The sequence below is a fragment of the Vombatus ursinus genome, unplaced genomic scaffold (genome assembly GCF_900497805.2).
Source record: "Vombatus ursinus unplaced genomic scaffold, bare-nosed wombat genome assembly UNPS02014772.1, whole genome shotgun sequence".
NCBI classification, from domain to species: Eukaryota; Metazoa; Chordata; class Mammalia; order Diprotodontia; family Vombatidae; genus Vombatus; species Vombatus ursinus.
Window position 1 is genome coordinate 18,043,339 of NW_020954550.1, and position 22,032 is coordinate 18,065,370.

Here is a 22,032-nt window from a genome sequence, read left to right on the forward strand (position 1 = left end):
TAGACATTTCAAAATGGATTCCTGGATACATCACAAACTCAACATGTCTAAAATTGAACTCATTTCCATCCCCCCTTGCTCACTCTTCTTCCAAACTTCCATATTTCTAACAAAGGCACCACTATTCTTCCAATGCTCCAGACTCATAATCTCAACCCTTTACTTTCTTTCAACCCACATGACCAATCAGTTGATAAATTTTGCCATTTCTACCTCTACAGCATTTCTCAAATCCAACTCCTTTTCTTGACTCACACAACTACTATTTTAGTTACCTACTCCCTGGATTATTACAGTAGTTTCCTACATGGTCTACTTGTTTCAAGTCTTTCCCCCTTCAAATCCGTCCTTCACACTATTGCCAAAATGATTTTCTTTAAGCACGAATCTAACCATATCATCCCTTTCCTCAGTCTCGGCTCCCTTTTACCTCTAGGATAAAACATAAACTCATGTTCAGTTTTTAAAGCCCTTCACAACCTGGCCCTAACCTGTATTTCCAGACTTATTGTACATTATTTCCCTTCCCACACTCATCAGACCAGCCATTTGGATTTCCCTCTGTTCCTCACATATGCGCTCCATTTCTAGAAATTCCATCTCCTTTCTCAGTGCCTTTCAGTGGTCCACCTCCCATACCTAGAATACACTCTATCTTAATCTATACTTCAGAGAATTTCTCTCTTCTTTCAAGAGGCATCTCAAACGATATCTTCTCCATAATATGTTTTCTGATTGCCCCAACTGCTAGTTTCCTTCCTCCCAAACTATCTTGTAGTTAACTATTTTGTATTTATTTATTTTTATATTTATTCTGTTTTCTTATTTAAGTACTTCTAATCCTTATTAGAAGAAAATTCCATGAAAATGGGAAGCATTTCATTCATTGTTTTTTTTTTTAATTTTCTTAGCACCCACGACAGCTCCTAGCTCATAATAGGCACTTATAAATACTTATTGACTGGTTGATTGATGGTCTCATGGCTAGGCAATAAGTAGTAGAGTAGAGCCATGTTGAAAACTCATGTTTTCTGACTCCTAGTTCAGTGATCTTGCTACCATGACATTCTGAGGCTCAGTGTCTCCATCAATAAAGTGAGGTAGGGGATAAGGAAGGAAGAGCAGTTTCTAAGGTCCTTTCTAGTTCAAAGCTTCTGTGGTTCTAGAAAGGTGCCAATGATATGTAATCCATGGCAAGGGTGATCTTATTTACAAGCAGAGTAAACAGCCATTTAAAAAATCCAAGGAAGATCTTACTGTCCGTCCACACCCACTCTGATGAAATCCTACCATTAGACATTCACTCCTTTGGATTAGCTACCTATTCCTTTTAAACACTCTTGATGCAATAGACCATCAGCCATTATGTATATCTTTGTATAGATTCGCTTGGCCAGATGCTCTCACTGTAACTGAATGGCATCAGCTTTCCTAAGGCAATGGGAGATTTGAAGGGATAGGAGGAAGAGTAATTATGAATTCCCACTGAGCAGAGAAAGCCTAGGTGATTTATGGTAGCAAGAAGATTTCAGCCAATGGGTCTCAAAAATGCTTCTTGCTTAAAACACAGAATTATTCTTTGCTGAGGAATCCTGGCACTTCCTCTGGAGACTTGTGCAAGCTGATGGCAAGTTTAAGTTCCATACATTAGGAGGAGACTTTTTCATGCAAACTTAAGTGTAAGTTCCATACACATTCCTTCAGAGCTAGAGAACTCTTAGCACATCATTTGAAAACTACTGTTCTGAATGGTCAGACAACAGCATGAAGGCCCAGGCACCTAAGATATCAGAGTTGGAGAAAGAATAGAAGGAGAAATGAGAAGACACCAGAGGCATATTTGGCCTACTTTACAACTCTGCTTAGGAAATGGGGAATAAGGAAACTCCTCCTTTGAGACCTTTATTGGTTTTTTCACTTTGTTCTTCTTGGAAAGGGAGAATCAATGAATTTTTGAGCTGGTAAGGACTCTAGAGATCAACTAGTCCAGGAGAGCTTAACCTTACATCTGTGATTTTTTTAAAAGAACATTTGATAACTATTTCAATGTAATTGGTTTCCCTTGTAATCCTATGAATTTTGTTTAATGCATTTAAAAACATTATTCTGAGAAGAGTTTCATGAGCTTCACTCATCATCATCACCTAGCAACCTGGTACATAGCAAGTGCTCAATAAATTAGTTGAGTTGAACAGCTCCTTTCCTCTTAGAGGTTCAAAGTACTTTAAATTTGAATTCTGCTACCTCGGCAGCACACTGGCTTGCCTTTTCTTTTTTGGACCTATCAATAAGTAAATAAACTGCAAGTAATTTGACCTTTTCTCAGGAGATGTTCAGACCATTCATCTTACTGCTTTCTCTCTCTGTTGAGAGGCGACATGATATGCAGGAAACTAGTTTTGGTGTCACAAGTCCTGGGTTCAAATTCTGATTTTGGCACTAGCTCTGTGGCACCAGACAAATCACTTAGTGTATCTGAGTCTCACCTTCCTAAACTTTAAAATGGGAATAATAATAATGCGTGTGTTCTTCCAGAAAAACATCAAGTTCAGGCCATGGACAGGAAACCTGTCCAAGGACAAGTTTGCAGAAGCTTATCACTGAGTTGGCCAGAGGGTGATGGTGATGCATTTTCCAGCAGCAATACATCTCAAAGACCATCAAGTAAGTTGCAGAAGGATTGCAGTCGGTCCATAGATAGAGTCCATAATGAAAAATATGACAAATCCTAGACATCTGGGAGTGATATGTGTACTAGCAACCTCACAGAATTGTTAGGAGGAAATGTTTTGTTAGCTTAAAAGTGCTTTAAAAGTTTAGTTATCATCAAAAGACATTTTCACATTTAGCAAAGATTGGCAGAAGGCCAGACTGGGAATTCAAGGCAGGTTCTTCCCTGCCTTGCTGGTCACTCACTTGATGACTTTCATACATTCTTCCATCCATTCGATAAGAATTGACTATGTTTCAGGTGCCAAAGAAACAGGAAAAAATAAAACAGTCCCTGTCCTCCAGTTGCTTATTCTGTTAGGGCAGAGATCCTAAACCAAGAACCTGTGAACTTGTTTTGAAAAATATTTTGGTTACTTTATTTCCATATTTTTGGTTTCTTTAGTCAATTCTCTCTGTATCTCAGTTTATGAATTTAAAAACGCTCCTCTGAAAAGGGATCTGTAGGCTTCACCAGACTGACAGAGAGGTTCATACCACATTAAAAAAGGGGAGCTGAACTAGGGGAAAACAATAGGTACACAGATCCTTGAATATAAACACCATAAGCAAAAAATTATTTCAGTGTGTGGGGGTTGGGGTATCAGGGCACTTACAAGTAGGGACTCATGAAAAGCTTCTTATAGGGCATGGCACTTAAGCTGAGTCTTTGAGGAAGCCAAGAAGCCTTGGGCAAAGAGGCCTGATAGTGTTTGTTGGACATGTGCAGGAAGGTGGGGATCAGGGAGGCAGAGAGCTTTACACAATAGTCATTATCTCTCTACCTTCCAGGACTGAATAAACGGGCTTGGCCTGTGAGCCAGATTAGTCCATCTGGGCAAGGTCTACAGTTCATCTTTCACCATTAACTGCATTTGAAAATTCTGTTTTTGTAAGTGATCACGCGCTATTACAAGGGTATGTTCACTCAGGTATTCAACAAATATCATTCAATGCTGATGATAAATAATGTCCTTTGGTTCACTAGCCACTGTTTGAAGAGTCTTTTACTGTTTGCTGTTAGCCTTGGAAATCAGCCCCAAATTCTGGCTTCTGCTAAAGCCACTCAGTGACATATGACCTCCTTAACCTGGGTGCCCTGTAATAGCAATTTCCTCACAGCTATGTAGCACCTCTGAATAGTTGTGCTCTACCTGCATCTGTACCTGTTCCTAGCAGCTACCTTCAGGGTACTGTAAGCTGCAACACACATGCAAACACAGTCCAGTGGAGACTCCAACAAAGAAATCTGCTCAATAGCCAGAGATTTTGGTCGGCAATAGAAAGCAGAAATTTGGGCCAGAATTCCAAACCTATTCAGCCCAGTGGCTTTTCTGGGCCTCTCTGACTGAATTGTTTAGTACCATGACATATTGGGAAGACTTTTTAAGCATTTATCATTTTCTTCTCCCTTCAGCATTATAATAGTCAGGGCCTTCATCAAGTCCATCAACAGAAACAGAAAGAGGTGTACTAAACCCTAGCATAGAAAGGATACTCAAGAAGGATACTACAGAATTTAGCTTAAGTAGACATTGCCCCCTTTTCTCCATATGGAAAGGTCTGGTTAATAAAAAGAGTATGGTGCCTCTTGTGAACTTTGGGAATTTCTCTGGTCTGATACCCACTCCACTCCCTGTGGGATGAGCCTTTTATACCCTTAAGCAACTAGGAAGCCAAGGTCATTATGGCCAGAGGCTACCAGGAAGATGCATCAAAGGATGCTTGTCTTGAGCCTTAGCCCCCTGGGCCAATCAAGTCCAGGGGACTAGCCTAATCCAGTGGCAAAAAAGGGACTGGAAACTCTGGTAGGTAGTGATCGTACTGCAAGAGCACACTCCCTCATTTTATGAACTAGGTGGCCCAGGTTCCTAGTTCTTTATTTAAAAAAAAAAAATTTTTTTGGTGAGGGGATTGGGTTTAAGCCTAGTTCTTTATAAGCAAATGCTTGCCTATTTTTCATGTAAAAAATGAATTTGTTATTTTGTTGATCAGAGTTCTTAAGTCTTTCACATTTGTTCATTTTCACAATGTTACTAGAACATAGATTCTCCTAGTTCTGCTCCCTTCACTTTGCATCAGTTCATACAAGTCTTCCAGGTTTCTCTGAAACTGTCATTTTTGTCATTTCTTCCAAAACAATAGTATTCCATTATATTCATATAAAAATAAAATATTGATGTAGTCAGTGTGGGAATTCGTTTTGCTTTACTGTTCTTATTTGTTACAAAGGTTTTGCTTTTCTTTTTTTCCATGGTGGGGGGAGTTGTAAGAGAGAGAAAATAAATTAACTGAAAAAAACAAAATTTAATTCAAAATAAAAATTAATTTCTCTCTGTTAAAAGAACATCTACATTCAGGCAGAATGAAATAGGAAACTGATGCAACAATCTGGATGCTTCTGTCAGGAACTTGAGATGTTGTGGGGCAGAGAGGGGCAAAGGGAGAAATAATCTGTCCTAGAGGAAAAATAGCTGCCTATAGTTCCCCAGGGTCACTTAAGAGCTGCAGGAAGTAACTGAAGGGTTGTTGTTGATCAACTGGGAAGTTAAGAAACTGATCTAGGGGCAGTGATGGGAAAAGAGTAAGAGGAGAGCTAGGGATTATTGTAAGAATAGTCCTGGCTGCATGTTGTAGTGAGGCTGAGACTGAGAAAGTAGTGTGTTGGGTGAATGAGTTCTCAAATGATACACAGGCATTTAAGAGATGGAGTGAGTTAGTGTGTGGCAGGGCAAGTAGTGAGACTTTAGAATTTTACCACTAAGTGATTACTGAGGGAGACCTCTTACGACTGTTATTCGGTAAGATCAGAATGTGTGTGTGTATGTGGTTGCTGTTCAGTTGTTTTCAGTTGTGTACAACTCTGCATGACCCCATTTGGGCTTTTCTTGGCAAGCATAGTGGAATGGCTTGCCATTTCCTTCTCCAGCTCATTTAACAAATGAATAAACTGAAGTAAATGGGGTTAAGTGACTTGTTCAGGATCACACAGCTAGTAAGTATCAAAGGCCAGATTTGAACTCAAGAAGAGGAGTCCTCCTGACTTCAGGCCCAGTACTCTATTTATTGCACCATCCAGCTGATTTTATATAATATATATATGTCTATATATTATATAATTATATAATGCATGTCTATATATTATATAAGTATATAATATATATCTATGTATTATATATGCATCTATATATTATATAATTATATAATTTATTTATATATTATATAATTATACTATATATGTCTACATATTATATGTATCAGTGCATATATACATATATGTATGTGTGTATACATATACATTTGTGTATGTATATATACACATGCACACATGTACATATGTGTATATGTAGTATAGGTACATGCATCTATGCATGTATGTACATGCTAGAGAGAGAACCTATATGCCCTATATATTTGTGTATACATAGCATAGTGTAATTAAACCACTTGTTTGTCTCTTAGTTTCTCTTATTTTTTTTTTCAGGAAGAGACTACCCCAGTGAGGTTGAGTTGAGTCCAGTTGAGAGGAGGAGATGAGAAAAGTGGGAAGGAAAAAGACCCAGGTTGTCATCTCTACTATATCAAACTGTCCCGACAATTATCAAATCTTTATTTCACTTTGGATTGGGTGAATAAATTGAGAAAACTACTGCATTCAGTGATCATCTCAAACCCCTGAATCCTGCTAAACAGCTAAAATGTGTAGCAAATGTGCCTGGAGATCTTGCAGTGGGGTCTAGGTGACCACTTATTGAGCATGTCATAGATGAGAGTTATGATTCAGGGAAGGGTAGGATTAAATTACCTCTGAGCTTCTCTTTGGCTTTTTTGGGGGGTGGGGTTGGCAGAGGCCTACGATTCCAGAGAAGGGGTTGAATGAAAAAAAAAAAAAGAAACCAAGCTCTTCTTCACTTTACCTGTGTACTATAGGCTGAAGACAAAAATGATCATCCCTAACTTTTTGAAACTTCTCTGTGGGCCCTATCTCTCCTCTGATTATTTTTCTTGAGTGTGTCACTTAATTCAGGAAGCCCTCCCTTATTTAACCTATCCATACTCTTATCACTCCTTGCCAATTGTTTATGGAATTCATATTTTGTTAGGCTGTATGTGCTCCTTCCTGATTGTTCTCAGATTGCATCATTTGCTTAGTACAGAATTCTGACCATCACAGGTATTCTACATGTTAACTAACTGGCTATGTCATTCACCTTGCTTTGTTGCTTAATTACTATAAGAATAATTGTTTGACATCTATGACATCAGAAAGAAGTGTGGGGTTTGGTCATAGAAAAACTTTTAAAATCTGACCTCAGATACTAATGTCATGCTAGACTAACTATAGTGTGGTATCATTGGGAAAAACAACAATAGTAACAACAACGGAGAACTGGGTTCTAGTCCTGTTTCTACTACTTACTCCCAGTGTGATCTTGGAAAATCCCCCTAAGCCCCCTGGGCCTTAGTCTCTCTGTAAAATAAGAGGCTAGACTAGATGATCCGAAGGCTTCTTCCAGTTCTAACATTATGTCATCCTGATTAATTCAGCTTGAAAAATTAGTGGTGGGGTTGGGAGAAAGGAGGGTGTTGCAGTAGGAAGAAAGTCTAAATGGTTGTTTGGTATCACATACATGAAGCCAAAGTCTTATATCAGAAGCTGTCAGGCTCATCATGCCCAACAATGTCCTGGGGAAATTATATCTCAGTGTTTTAATAATCACTCTCCGTGGATTCAGTGATTTATAATTGTTCTGTTCCAGGGAAGAATATAAAATTTATTATCATGCAATAAACAAGCTGTATGGTTTTTCCCTCCCTGGGCAATGGATGCCTCCCTCTATTAAAATGCACAGATGGTTCAAATGACATGAAAAAAAAAATCCTGGTGACACAGCTGACTGATCTTGAGGACTTCTCCAAATATTGAGCAATTTCTATTTAATAAATGTGTTGCTAATGTGTGCTCCAGTGCCCTTTAGATATTTTACCTCATTAATATGCTGTAAACATTTCACTACTGCATCAGGACACAGAAAAACAAAGTTTTCCAGAGAAATGTCTGTCTGCTTGGGAATCCAATTGGCCATCTCCAGGATGATCCAGGGGCTAAGGTAGAGATGAGTACAGTGTTGGGAAGGATCTAAGGTGTTGGAGAATGTCAGATTTGGAGTACCAGTCAGGAAAGCATGTTGAAAGGGGAAATATCTGAAGTAAGTACTATGATGTTTTGACAGCTGAAATTGCTTTTATTGGTGAAAGTGGGTAGAAAAATATAGTGACACTTTCATTTCCTTTGAGCTCACTTATATGGCAATCCTGGGCATTCATGATATGCCCTGTTTATAACCATTATAAATCCAGTGAATGTTCCCTTACTCAAGTACACACAGACCAAATCTCCCTCCATGGAAAGAATAAGTGGGAATAACGTAAACATCTGGGAAACAAACCAAAGAGAAAAAAAAAACCTATCTCCATTTTATACAGTAACTTTTCTGATGGGGCCCCCGGGGCATGAAGATCCCAGGTTACCCTTAAAGCAACATTTCTCTGGCAGTTATTAAATACCTGCTATGTAACTGAAACAATCCCTACTTGCAAAGATCTTGATTTAATCTAGTATGACTCTTTCTAGAAAAAGCCACATTGGCTCTTAGTAGTCACATTATGTAGGTGGTGCTTATATTAAAAAGAAGCATCCAAACTTGCTTATCTTCCAACAAAATTCAGACCCTTCTTTTCCAGATGCTCTTTACCTCCAAAACTTAAGCAACACCTCCTCCAACAACTCTTCACTAATTTTCCTTACCCAAGCCTTTCACCACTATTCATCCTGGCATATCCTCAGCATTTACAAGTATCTTCTGCATTGCTTTATTAGTTTCTACAGATATAAACAGGTTTTATGAAGTGGATCCATTCTAGCAAGAATAGGCTAAGAAGAAAAATTCCACATGTTGAACCTTTTTGAAAATGGGGGAAGGTATTTGTGTGGAATACTTCCTGTCCCAGTGGACCACAGTCTGCCGGTTCCTTTTGGAGGCACTCTTCCCACTTTAAGCAAGGGAATATGTAGCAGTGATGAGTGAGCCCATTTTGGGAGATAAGAATTAATGAGACTCGGTTTCAGAGGGTTCCCCAGGGCCCCACCACATCTAGTCTTTTTCCCCCCATTGTTCTGTGAGCTCCTTAAAGGCAGGTACTGTTCTTTGTCTTTTTTTGTATCCCTAGAGCTTAGCGCAAGGACTGGCAAATTTTAGGAGCTCACTAAGTGCCTATGGGCAGCTTGCCAACACAGTGGGTAGAGTACTTGGGGGGGAGTCAGGAAGACTCCTCTTCCTAAGTTCAAATCTGGCCTCAGACACTTACTAGCTGTTTGACCCTGGGCAAGTCACTTAATGCTGCTTTCCTCGGTTTCTTCATCTATAAAATGAGCTGGAGAAGGAAATGGCAAACCACTCCAGTATCCTCGCCAAGAAAGCCTCAAATGGGATCACCAAGAGTCACACAGGACTGAAAAACAACTCAACAACAGCAAAAATAAGTGCTTATTGCCTGATTGACTGACTGACTGAGGGCTAGCTCCAATACAGGGATTTAAGGTTGGGAGCCAGAGAGTCTATGACTGGAATTCCACAAATTTGCAAGTCTAATTTGTCCCTTGTTTTCACCCGGTTCTTTAAGTTCAGAAATCTTTAGATTGTATTGCTGTTTATCAGGATGTGCTGTACATGTTTACACATTCCCTTTGGATGTGTTTTTTGTTCCTTCCTCCTGTTTGTGTGTTTATTGCTTTTCCTCATCAGACATCAAGCTCTAGACCTGGCACTAGCAACCAGAATGATGATCTGAGCCCAGCAGATGATTACTGACTGACAGAACAGAGTATTTTCATTTGTCTTGACATTTCACACATGATATCAGCTTGCTCTGAGCAATAGAACTAAGTCTGCCATTCTCCATCTCGCAAGGGAAAGTTTGCTGCCAAGAAAGAGGAAATGTCAGAAAAATCAAGAGAGCATTCATACGATCACATCAAAAGTGGTTTTCTTGGCCACCAGTTCTTTGGGTGGGCCCCTTAAAGAAGAAGTCTGGGACGTAAATGATGGTTTCTTCATTTGGAGCAGTGAAGATTTTAGGGCCTGAAGTAAGCAAAAGGGATACTAAATGCAAAGATGAGTGCAGAAAATTGTCAGTATGATGAACAAATCTCTTTTCTTCATGGGATATACTCATCTTTTTAGAGTCTTGCATATTTATCTGAACTTTCCTATTCCATGAAAATTGATCTTCTCCAAATATTTATGAAGCAGTTAGCTGGATTAGTGAGGGTCCCTGGCATCCCACACATCAATACAGCAGGCATCACATAAACTGCTCATAAGAACACTTAAGTAAAGCAGCCAAATCTCTTCACAGGTGGAAGTATTTTCTTGGAACAAGAAAGACAGGCAACCACAGGTGAGAAAGCAATTCTAAAAAGCATTGGAGAAAATACCTCGTCCCTGAGCTGTGCTAAGGCTGAGATGAGTGTGGCTAAATGAGCCAGTGCCAAAGGGAGCATAGGTGATAACTGCTTCTCATGAAGCTCCCAGAATAGTTGCTTACAGCACCTATGGGACCTTGGACAAGTCATTTATCATTCCTAGGCCTCAGTTCCCTCATCTGTTAAAAAACAAACAAACAAACAACAGGGTTGGGAGGGGGCTGCATATAGCATCTGAGGTTCCTTCCAATTCCAGAGCTATGAACTAATACCTTCCCCCTGACCATATCTTCTAGGCCATCAGCTGGCTGAACGGTGCACCCCACTCCCTGCTCATCAGCTCAGGGAGGCTTCCTGAGAAGCCTCAGGGAAGAGAAAGGTGAAGAGCACAATGCTGCTGCAAAGCTTTCTGCAGTGGAATTAGAGTCAGAATAATTAATAAAATAAGTCCACTTGAAGAGAGGAAGTTGATACTTCATATAAATATTTTCTAAAGTAAAAGTATTATATCTCTTTCCAAGTTTCTCTTCTAAACCCTCTAATGAGGTTCAGCTAGAAAATAATTCCCTTTCTAGTAGTTAGGATCAACAATTTGGTTTTAATCTGTCAGTTTTCTGACTTGTTTGAGTAAAGTGAATAGCCACACACAGAGAAAGAGTTTGGAATGGGACAGAAGGCAAATGAAATGTTGTGTCAATCCTCTCCCCTCCCATGAAGGCCTGGCAAGAAGACATGGACAAGAGTGGATGGGCCATGATCTGTACAATTAGAAGGACTATCCACTTTAATGTGATCAAAGATCCATCAAGGTTTAAAATCAAATAGTTCGGTTTGTGATTTGATGTAGGATGATGTTCCTTATTTTGTTTACTTGTTTAGTGGACCCATATTTGGTCACTCCCTTGCTTTCCCCATTAATTACATCTCCTAGAAGGCTTTGGAGCAAAGAATACATGAGTCCCCAAATGATTTTCTAGGGATAGCATGGATATGATTGTGCAAATAGACTACAAGGGCAAAGGCCAAAGAGATTCGCACTACCTCCTTTTTGCACCTGTCAGAATCTTGCATTAAGCACAAGAACTTACATTTATTTCATCCTGTATGTAGTAGGAATGGTTGAAATAGGAGTCATTGAAAGGGAGATTCCACCCTGGGGTATGTAGGAAATTAGAGTGATTGCCATCTCCAAAATACACATTTCTGTTGCATTTTTTTATACTTTGATTGAATTGCTTGCTAAGGTAAGCAAACTTGAATAGTGGTTTTGATTGGCACAACATTTGAGGAAGAAATGGAAAAGGAATGACTTGTCAAATTGGAATATGAGTAATTAACTGAATGATTCTTAACACCTTGATAAAAAGATGTGAGACAGAGATAGTAGTATGAGTGGAGGTGTGAAGTTAATTGACAGTGATCCCCCATCAAGAGAGGGGACCATATAGATACAGTGCTACTACACGCTATTATATTAGGTTATTTTTGTTGATAATGTTTTTATGTATAGAATAAAAATAATTTTTAAACTACAAAGAAAATAGTTATTTGGAACATGGGGAACTTTTTTTTTATTGGTGAGGCAATTGAGGTTAAGTGACTTGCCCAGAATCACACAGCTAGGAAATATTATGTGTCTGAGATCAGATTGGAACTCAGGTCCTCCTGACTCCAGGGCAAGTGCTCTATTTACTGCGCCACCTCGCTGCCCCATGGGGGATGTTTTAGGGTTGAAATTATGTGACTTTACATCCCATTAGTACCAGATAATTGCCAACACTACCCTTCACTTAATTTTATATAAATCCAAACTAAGGCTAGCATTTAAGGTTAATTCAGATATTAGAAATAAACAAAAATGTAGAATCTAGAATGAGAGGGGACCTTATAGACTATTGAGTTAAATGGCTTTCCTTTGTAGAGAAAAGGTCTAATGACTTAAACAGATTTACACTCAAAATAGATAGCTAAGTGGGCAGAATTTTCACTTGTATATTCTTTTCTCTTGATCATGTTGTTTCTTTTGTAAGTAATAAGAAAAGTTTGAGAAAATCCAAACTATAACCTATATGTCTATAATTGAAATTTTTAAAATATTGGATTTTCCACCAATTGATTCATCACATTGCAAAAATGCACACATAGAAAACTCATTTAGAGTCTCTTTAACTTGGGAAATTGGGGAATTAAAGACCTTAAAAATATAATAAGCATGTAATAACAAGCCAGAAAATTTAGTGAAAGGTAGACAGACCCATGAATATATTAAGGGAAATGGTAACTAGGTACCAAAGGAAAGATACATTCCTGACTGAAATAATTCTGAGGCAGTTGTACATAAAACAGGTGGAATATAGCCAGGAGGGGATTTTCATTTTTCTAATGACCTTAAATTTTTTAAAATTGTGGCTTTAGGCTCTTCTAGGACAAATGAAAAATGCAGTATTATAATATTATTACCCGTAATTCTTGCTTCTTGGAGTCAGGAAGGATGTCAGTAGGACAAGTTACTCTCCATACAAATTTTGCCAAAAGAGGGACATTTCCTGACCTATTCTACTCTGCCATGTGTCCCAATTGATTAGGGTTTCACCTTCTGTGGCACAGGCCTTTATAACTCAAAATACCAGATTCACCTTAATTGTTAGGATGTGTATGGCATCAATAATTTGATTGTCCCATTTCTAAGAATAGGATCAGGGATGAGGAGGGAATGCATCAGCCCACCCCCTTTCAAAACTGAAGAGTCTTCTATGTCCATGGATCCTTCCCCTCTGTATTCTACGCTGCAGCCCTATTTATCTTATTGAATGGTGGAAATAACGGCAGGAAAGGAATGTTGCTGCATTCATCTCCTTTCTCTTTACTTCTCTAAACCTTAATTCAAGCTAAAAGTGACTTCTCCCTCCTTTGTTTTCCCATCTCCCTTTGTTCATACCTCTCTCATTTCACTTTCACGTACTCTCATATCATAGTTACGTCTTATCTGTCCTACTAGACTTCAGCCCCAGAGACTTAAACTTATTCTTCATTAGAGATCCCACAGTCCTTTGTGTATAGTAGTTGCTTAATAAATACTAGTTGAGTGAATAAACTTGCAAACCTTAAATCACTATGTAAATGTGGATATTTATGACTATTAATAATAAGGAAACTCTCAGGTGTATGCAGGCTAGGGAAAGGGATTTCACATGAGAAAATGTTCCATCTCTATGCACCTGCTGCTCCTTTCCTTTTTTTTTTCTAGGCAATTAGCACATTATGTTGCATATGACCTAGAAAATTCATAAGCAAAGACATGATCTTATATTGCCTCTTTATATACAATTACCAAACAACAATTCTTTATCATCAATTCTTCTATTTAACAGGCATTATGCTAGGTGGCACATAAAGGCAAAAATCAAATAGTCCCTGCTTTCAGGGAGCTTTTATTTTATATAGGCAGGGAGTAATTGTTCCCAGCAATGTAAATAGTTATAAGTGTTAACGTAAGAAAGCTGGAGGAATTTTTGAACACTTGCCAGCCAAAGGATTCTTGGCAATTAGGTTCAGAGTGATATATACACATGTACACAACATACATATATGTATTACAATGTGTATACATATATGTGCACATGTATATTACAGATATATCACATGTACTATAAAATGCATGCATATGCAATATGTATGTACGTGTATATTATGCACATATTGCATGTATCACATATGTAGACAGGAGAATGTGAAAATATTTTATTGCATGTAATATACACATTTTTATACATGTGTATACTCAGGTTTCAGCTCCTCTACCTGGCTTTTTCTTTTGCATGAGTGGAAATTATATATAGTACCAAAATGTGTTAGAACTGGAAAGGACTTAGAAACCATCCAATCAAACCCCATCCTTTCACAGATACAAATGATGAGGTTAACGTGCAGTCATTTGTACAAAGTCACATTATTCCTTAGGGGCAGGACCACTACAAATAAGCTTCACTAGCTTCCTATTTCCTCTAGGATCAAATACAAAGTCATCTGGCATTTAATGCCCTTCACAGTTTGGCTTCAATCTACCTTTCAGGTGCACTCTTTTTCATGGACTCTCCGGTTTCGTCAAACCAGCCTTCTTAATGTTCCTCTCACACAACTTTCCATCTTCTATCTCTATGCCTTTGCAAGGCTGTTTCACATTGCTGGAAGGAATTGGCTACTCATGGCTACCTCTCAGAATCTCTACTTTCCTTCAAGGCTTAGCTCAAGCACCTAAATGAGGCATTTTCTGACTCCCCTAACTCCTATGCCAATAACTTTCCTTCCTTACCCTTCTTTCCCAATTCTTTGTATCTATATATATTTTTGTAGTCACATTAATGTACACGTTGTTTTCCCCCAATATAAATAAGCTCCTTGAGGACAGGGACTGTTTGATTTTTGTCTCTGAATCCCAGAAGCTAGCAGGGTACTTGGTACACAACAGGCTTTGATAAGTATGTGTTGATTCTGTTGATGATGAATGATGATGTAGGAGGTAGAACTAGGAATCCTAGCTTCCTACCTCACAGTTATGAGCTTAGTACTTTCTACTACCTTCCCTCCCACCAAGGATGAAAGAACCTATGGGGGAGCAGTATGGCACAGTAGAAAGGGCGCTGATTCTGAAGTCAGAAGAGCTGGGTTTGAATCCTGTCTCTGACCTCTACTCTCTGCCATCTAGGGTAAGTCCTTTAACCTCAGTGGGACTCAGTTTCCTTATCTGTAAAATGAAGTTGAACTAGATTAGAATCTGTTGCCTTTAGCTCTACATCTATGATCCTCTAAATAAAGAATTAGAATTTAGCTAATGATTGAAGCCCTGCTCTAAGTCATAAGAACACATTTTCTTAGTCAATTCTTATTTGGAGAAATGAAATTTTCTTGAAGCTAAGATCTTCATATAAAAGGAGGATAAGAGCTAGGGGAAAATGTTGGGTCAAATGTGAAATGACCTGCTTTATTTTAACATGGCAAGCACTTCTCAGTGTCCTTGCCAGGAGTGATTTCACCAGCTGCTGTTTCTATTCTCCACCTTGCCCCTCAGGGTTGGCACAAGACCCAGTCACACTGTGCCCACACTTCTCCTTAAAGTGCCACTTTGTCTGATCAAGAGGCAGTGGTCAAATCAACCATGCTTTGATCTCTGACTTTGGGGAATTGCATTCAGTACATATGGCCCCCCCTCAAATTTGTAAACTGAAGTGAAAGGCATCATCTAATTTGAAATATCACAAATGGCATCATGTTTAAAGTGGGTTCCTAATTCAATTCAATTCCACAGACACCTTTTACTAAGGACCTATCATGGTCAAGGTACAATGTTAGGCAGCGAAACTTCAAAAAAACACAGTTTCTTCATTTAAAAACATAGATTCTAGAAAGATAAATATGATACCTAAACACATAGGTAAGGCACATGCTAGTATGTGAAGAAGACAAAGGAGAGATTAAAAAAAAATGTTCCAGGAAAAATTGAGAGTGCTAACACTTTCACCAGAATCAGGGAATGTTTCATAAAGAAACTAGCACCTGAGCCAAACCTTGATGGAAGATAAGGGTTCTGAAAGACAAAGAAGAAAAGGAAGTACACTTAAGTTAGGCATGGGAGTGGGGGCAGCTTGTACCAGTGTACTGAGGTGGGAGAAGGCTGAAAGGTAAGAAGAGTCTAGGGAACATAGAATACATAAGGGAGAGTAATATGAAATAAGGTAGAAGACAGATTTTGGAGGGTCACAAAAGCCAAAATAAGAGATTCCAATTTTATTCAAGAGGCAAGTTAGTGCTTTTCAAGTCTTTTGAGCAGAGGAGTAACACAGATAGATAGGGTGGTCTTTCTTTCAGTGCAGGAAAATGTCACCACTACCAGAAATGTCACTAAGATATGAGTAAAAAGGAAAGCCATAAACATATGTTGTGAGGGGTTCTGGGAAATATCTTCTAACATCCTCTTGGCCATAAGTATTTCCCTAACAGGATTATTTGCTAAGGCCTATAACTCTATCATTAGATAGTAATTCTTTTTGCTTATTCTTCATACTTATTGTATTTTTATGGTCTTTAATTCCCCAATTTCCCAAGTTAAAGAGACTCTAAATAAGCCCACACTGCTTATCTATTTTATTTGTTCGACACACTTCCCGTTGAATAGCTATCCAGTCCCAATATGAAAACCCACTATATGTCTGTCATCAGAGATCCTCATCCTATCCTAACAGTTTTCTCATGTGTTAAATGAAGGTCCAGGGCAAGATGACCTCTAGGGCCCTTCCATCCTGAAATTTATGAATATGTTTAGATTTTAAAAATATTTTTCTAAAAAAGATTTCTTTGTTCTGATCTATTAAACAATTGATATAAAAGTACAATTTTTACTAATGAATTATTTCATCATTAGGGGGAAATGAATAAAATATTACTAAGAAAAGGAAACAAAAGTTAACTGCTTGGTTATCAGAATATAATGAGATGACATCTATATGAATTACTGTGTAATTTCTATTAGTTCCAAAAATGCTATCAAATGAATGAGGCATTATAATCATTAAACATTACACAGCTTACACAGCTAAATAATCTTACTAGAGTTGATTAAATCAGTAAAGCAAAGAACCATGGAATCATCAAATGAGCACCAAGATTGAGTCACAACCTTGTCTTTCTCTTCCTATGTCTTCCTCTGGATGTTTCCTTTGGAGTGTTTAAATAAGACTTGTTCAATTCAGTTAAATTTATCAAGCTTTTATTAAGTGCTTTACTATGTACCAGGTTCAGTGCAAGCTTCTGACAGTGGAAATTGGTGTTGGGCTTACAAAAAAAATTTTTTTAAATGATCCTTGCCCTCAGGATACTTACAGTCTATTGGAGGAAAAAACATATGCAGATGAGTAAACAGCAAATCCATACAACAGAAATAAAAAGTAATTTCTGGAAGGAGCACTAACATAACAACTAAGGGGAATCAGGAAAGGTTTGAATAGGAGGTGGTACTTGAGATGAGCTTTGAAAGGACCAAGGATTTCCAAGAGACAGAGGTGAGGAGCAGAACCTTCCAGGTACAAGGGGTCAACCTGTGCAAAAGCAGGAAGGTAGCAGATGGACTGTCATGAATACAGAATAGTAAATAGGCCAGTTTGGAACATAAGGTATTTGAGGAAAAATAATATGTAGTCAGTCTAGAAAGACAAGTTAGAGCCAAATGGTGAAAGGCTTTAAATGTCAACTAGAGAATTCTGCATTTTATCCAATAGGGTAAATAGAGAACCATTGATGCTTCCAGAGCACGTAGTAACATACTTATACCTGTATTTTAGGTATATCAAGGATATTACTAATATGGAGAATAGATGGAGGAGGCAAGGACACTTGAGATGGGGGAGATCAATTGGGTGACTCTCGAAATAGTCCAGGAAAGAGTCAATGAAGGCCTGAATGCTGGTCACGTGGACAGAGAAAAGGGGAAAGTGAAAATAGAATTAACAAAACTTGGCAATTAACCAGATGTGAAGTGTGGTGAGGAAGAGTGAAGTGTTAAAGATGACTCTAATGATTCTATGAACGTGAATTAATAGAACAATGGCAGTACCTTGGACAGAAATAGGAAAGTTGGGGAAGGGGCATATTTAGGGTGAAATGTGATGTTGGTTTTGGATATGTTTGATGGGTCATTCAAGCAAAGATATTCATCAGGACTAAATCTCAGGAGAGAGATAAAGGCTTAATATGTAGATTTGTGAATTATTCTCATAGAAGTGACAGTTGAACCTATAGAACTGATGAGATGAACAAGAGAATAGAGAAAGAAAAGATGAGACAAAGCATACACCAATACACATAGAGTAGAGCATGAATGATGATCCTACCAAAGAGACTGATAAAGAGCAGTTGGATAGTTAGGAGGACCAGGAGAAGAGCAGTTTCATGGAAACCCATGGAAAGTCTCCTTAGTCTCCTTTGCTGAGTCCCCATCCAGGGAACTTCCACTAACTGAAGGTGTCCCATAGGGTTCTGTTACAGACCCTCTTCTCTTCCTCCTTTATACTACTTCACTTGATGATCTCATCAGCTCCTGTGGATTGAATTATCCTCTCTATATTGACTATTTTCAAATATGTCTATCCACCTGTAACCTCTCTGTTGACCTATAGTCTTGTATCTCCAATTGCTTTTCAGAGATTTTAAATTGGATTCCAATCTTAAACTCCACATGCCCAGAACAAAAGCATTATCTTTTTCTCTAAACTCTTTTCCTTTCCAAACTTCCTCATTACTGCTGAGAACACCACCATATTCCCAGGCTTGCAATGTAGGCATCATCCTTGTCTTTCATTGTCTCTCATACTCCATATCCAATCTGTTGCCAGGACCTGTCAATTTCACCTTTGCAACATCTCTCCAAAAGGCCCCCTTCTCTCTTCTGACACTGCTACCATTCTGGTGCAGGACCTCATCACTTCACTTCTAAACAATTATAATAGCCACTGGTGGGTCTGCCTCCCTCAAATCTCTCCCCTCTCTAATCCATCCTCCATTCAGCCATCAAAGCAATTTTCCTAAAGCAAAAGTCCAAACATGTCATATATACCCCCACTCAAACTCCAGTGCCTCTCACTTCTAGAATCAAATATAAAATCCTCTGTTTGGCACTCAGAGCCCTTTAAAACCTAACCCCTCATCCCACCCCTACCTTCCCATTCTTCTCACACATTACTCCCCAGCCCTGTCCACAACTGTTTCATCCAGTAACACTGGCCTCTTGGCTGTTTCACAAAGCAAGACACTCCATCTCTCAGCTCTTGACATTTTCCTTGGCTATCTCATATTCTTGGAAAACTCTGCCTCCTCATTGTTGGTTCCTGGTTTCTCTGGTTTCCTTCAAGTCCCCTACCTTCTATAGAAAGCCTTTCCCAATCCCCTTTAATTCTAGTATGTTCTCTCTGTTAAAGATTTCCTATTTATTTTGTTTATAATGTATTTGTTCATTTGTTTGCTTGCTTCCCCAATTAGATTTTGAGCTCTATTGAGGTCAAGGACTATCTTTGCCTTTTTTTGTATCCTCAGCACTTAGCATAGTGCCTGGCACAGTATAGTTACTTAAGGAAAATTGTGTTGGGAATGGCATGAACTAAAAATTCTATCCTAGCTTTAGTCTAAAGTGACCACCTATCTTGAATTTTGTAGGATACTTCCTCAAACAGCAAGGCTACCTTGTTTCTCCTACAAGACATTCCTCATACCATTCAGTGTTATCTATCCTGGCACATCATTTCTAACACCATCCACGGTTTCTGAGATTCTCTACTTCATCTGAGCATCAAAAAATTATAGACCTTTTGTTATTTATATATCCCAGTCTCTGAAACCAAAGGTCTAATTGGGCTCTTCCATCTAGAGATCTTCATCTCTAGAAAGTCTACAAGACTAACAGGGCCTGGTCTCTTTCCATTGCATCAGATAAGCGAGACAATTAGTTAAACTGTTTCATCAGTACAACGCTACATATACAACAGGCAATAAAGAATTACAGGTTTGCTTCTCAGGACAGATAAGTGGATTTAGTTCATACACTGAAGCCAGAATGCATGGCTGTACACTATCTTTGCAGGATCCCCAAACTACAGAACAGGTAACAAAGTCTTAGATTAGCCCAAATCTGTACTAGATGAGTCTGTCGGTTAATGTCATAGGTGAGATTAAGCCTCTTGATGACCAGATCTCATCAAAAATTTCCATACTACTTACCCATATCTGAAGCTTGATTCTCTTTTCATTTTTGAAGACGGTTTTTACTTTGAAGTCAATGCCAACAGTGCTGACGAATGCAGATGTGAAGGAATCATCTGCATAACGGAAGAGGAAAGAAGTTTTCCCCACACTGCTGTTCCCAATGATGAGCAATTTGAACATGTAATCAAAGTTCTGGTCCGAGGTGTCCTTCTGGCCATACCTGGAGTCCTGGGCAGAGGCCATCTGTGATTGAAAACAAAAGGAACTGTGAATGGTTTCTTACAGGACAAAAGACATAATAATAAACTCCTCATAGAACTCCCCAGCAACAAACAACAGAGTACTCAGAAGGCAGCCCAAGAGGGATCCTTGTGTCTCAAAGATGCTGGTCACCATGGCAATAATCCCTCAGTGTATCAGAAAACAGCAAAACTTTAAGGCTTTTTATTTGTTTGTTTATTTTTGCAGCTGTGCTGGTAGGTTGTTTTTGTTGTTGATGGTGGTTTTTACTGCTCAGTGTTTGGAAGTCATTAGATCACCAAGGCCATGCCTACCCAGGTCACGTGAAAAATAGGGATTTTCCAAGCCCTGTGAAGTGTGTAGACAAGTAATCTAGGTAATTTAACTTACCAACCTTTCTATAGCAGTATGTTTTTACCTGAATTGTTTGGATAATGACCTCCACTCACCCTTCATTTCACTTGCATAGCCAAAAGCATATCTATAATGTAACTATCTGAGCAAACACAAAAATTACATTAAAACAGGGTCATCAAATCAAAACTGGAAGAAACCTTTGAAGTCAACAGGTCCAGCTCTCCTCTACCTAATTTATAAGTGAGGAAACTGAGGGCTAGACAAATATCTTGCCCAAAACCACATATGGAGAGAATGACAGAAAAAACTATTTGAAGTCACATCATCTGATTTCACATCAAGTGCTCCATAGTGAGATCCTAAGTTAGCATAACCATGTACTAGATAAGTCTGTCAGTAAATGGCAGCAGTGGGATCAATATCCTTGCCTGCCAGATCTGACCATAAAGGAATGCCCTTTTCTAGTGATTCCAAATACACTGACTAACAAATTATATGACAAACTGCAGGGTTCTACATCCTGAAGATGAAAGCTTCTTGTATCAAACTTATGAAAAATGTCTCCAGTACTACTTTGGTCGTTGCTATTGTTGGGTTCTTTTAGTCATCTCCAACTCTTCATTACCCCATTTTGAGTTTTTTTGGCAAAGATCCTGAAATGGTTTGTTATTTCCTTCTTCAGCTCATTTTACAGATGAGGAAACTGAGTCAAACAGGGTTAAGTGACTTGCCTAGGGTCACACAGCTAGTAAGTATCTAAGCTTAATTTGAACTCAGGAAGATGTATCTTCCTGACTTCAGGTCTGGCACTCTACTTACTGCACCACCTAGCTGTTCCAGCCCTATCCAGCTGCCAAATCTACCCAGGTTTGCTAACTGCCTTTCTGTAGAGAAGATTCTCTCGAGCACAATTTTCTAAAAATCCATTTGTGTCTTAGTTCTTAGACTGAGTATTTGCAAGTTTCTAAAAGTAGCTATGCAACTGAGAGAAAGAAGGCATGACAAATTGGGTGAAGTTGCTACTATCCTACATTCCAGGCCACACCATCAATCTCCTTCCATATTCTATCAGGTTAGGGATCCATGTAGAATACCTTTAGGTACCTTTGAAGAAAGGCTGGTCTTTGAGATCATCCCATCCAGGCTTTGCCTCAACCCCTGCCTTGATGCCAAAGGACTCCTCATTCTCAAGAAGTTACAAAAGTACCATTCTGTCTATAAAGGCATGGTTGAAGTCAAGACGCTGCACTACAAATTATTGTACCTACTACTATTGAAAACCCTGCAAACTGTCAAGATTTAGGTATAAGAAGTCATATTGAAAGCATCACCTTCATTTAATAAAGGCAGATACACATGAATGCAGAGGACAATATTCTCCACACAGTAGCTGAGAAATTCTTACTGGGTTTGTGATTGCAGGTTTATGTCTGAGTCCATTCAAAATGTTCCTTTCAGAGAAGAAACACTGACATTTTAATAAGGGCACTTGA

The 22,032-nt window shown here is 38.7% G+C and overlaps 1 protein-coding gene across 1 annotated transcript in view; it reads right to left on the reverse strand.

Annotated features, from left to right (window-relative positions):
• Nucleotides 1-20,185, reverse strand: part of RAB3C (RAB3C, member RAS oncogene family) — a 311,738-nt gene extending 291,553 nt beyond the window's left edge. Inside the window, exon 1 of the mRNA XM_027863605.1 lies at nt 19,958-20,185. Within this exon, the coding sequence (XP_027719406.1) occupies nt 19,958-20,185 (228 nt within the window). The remainder of the gene's footprint in view (nt 1-19,957) is intronic.
• Between the last annotated feature and the right edge of the window lie 1,847 nt (nt 20,186-22,032).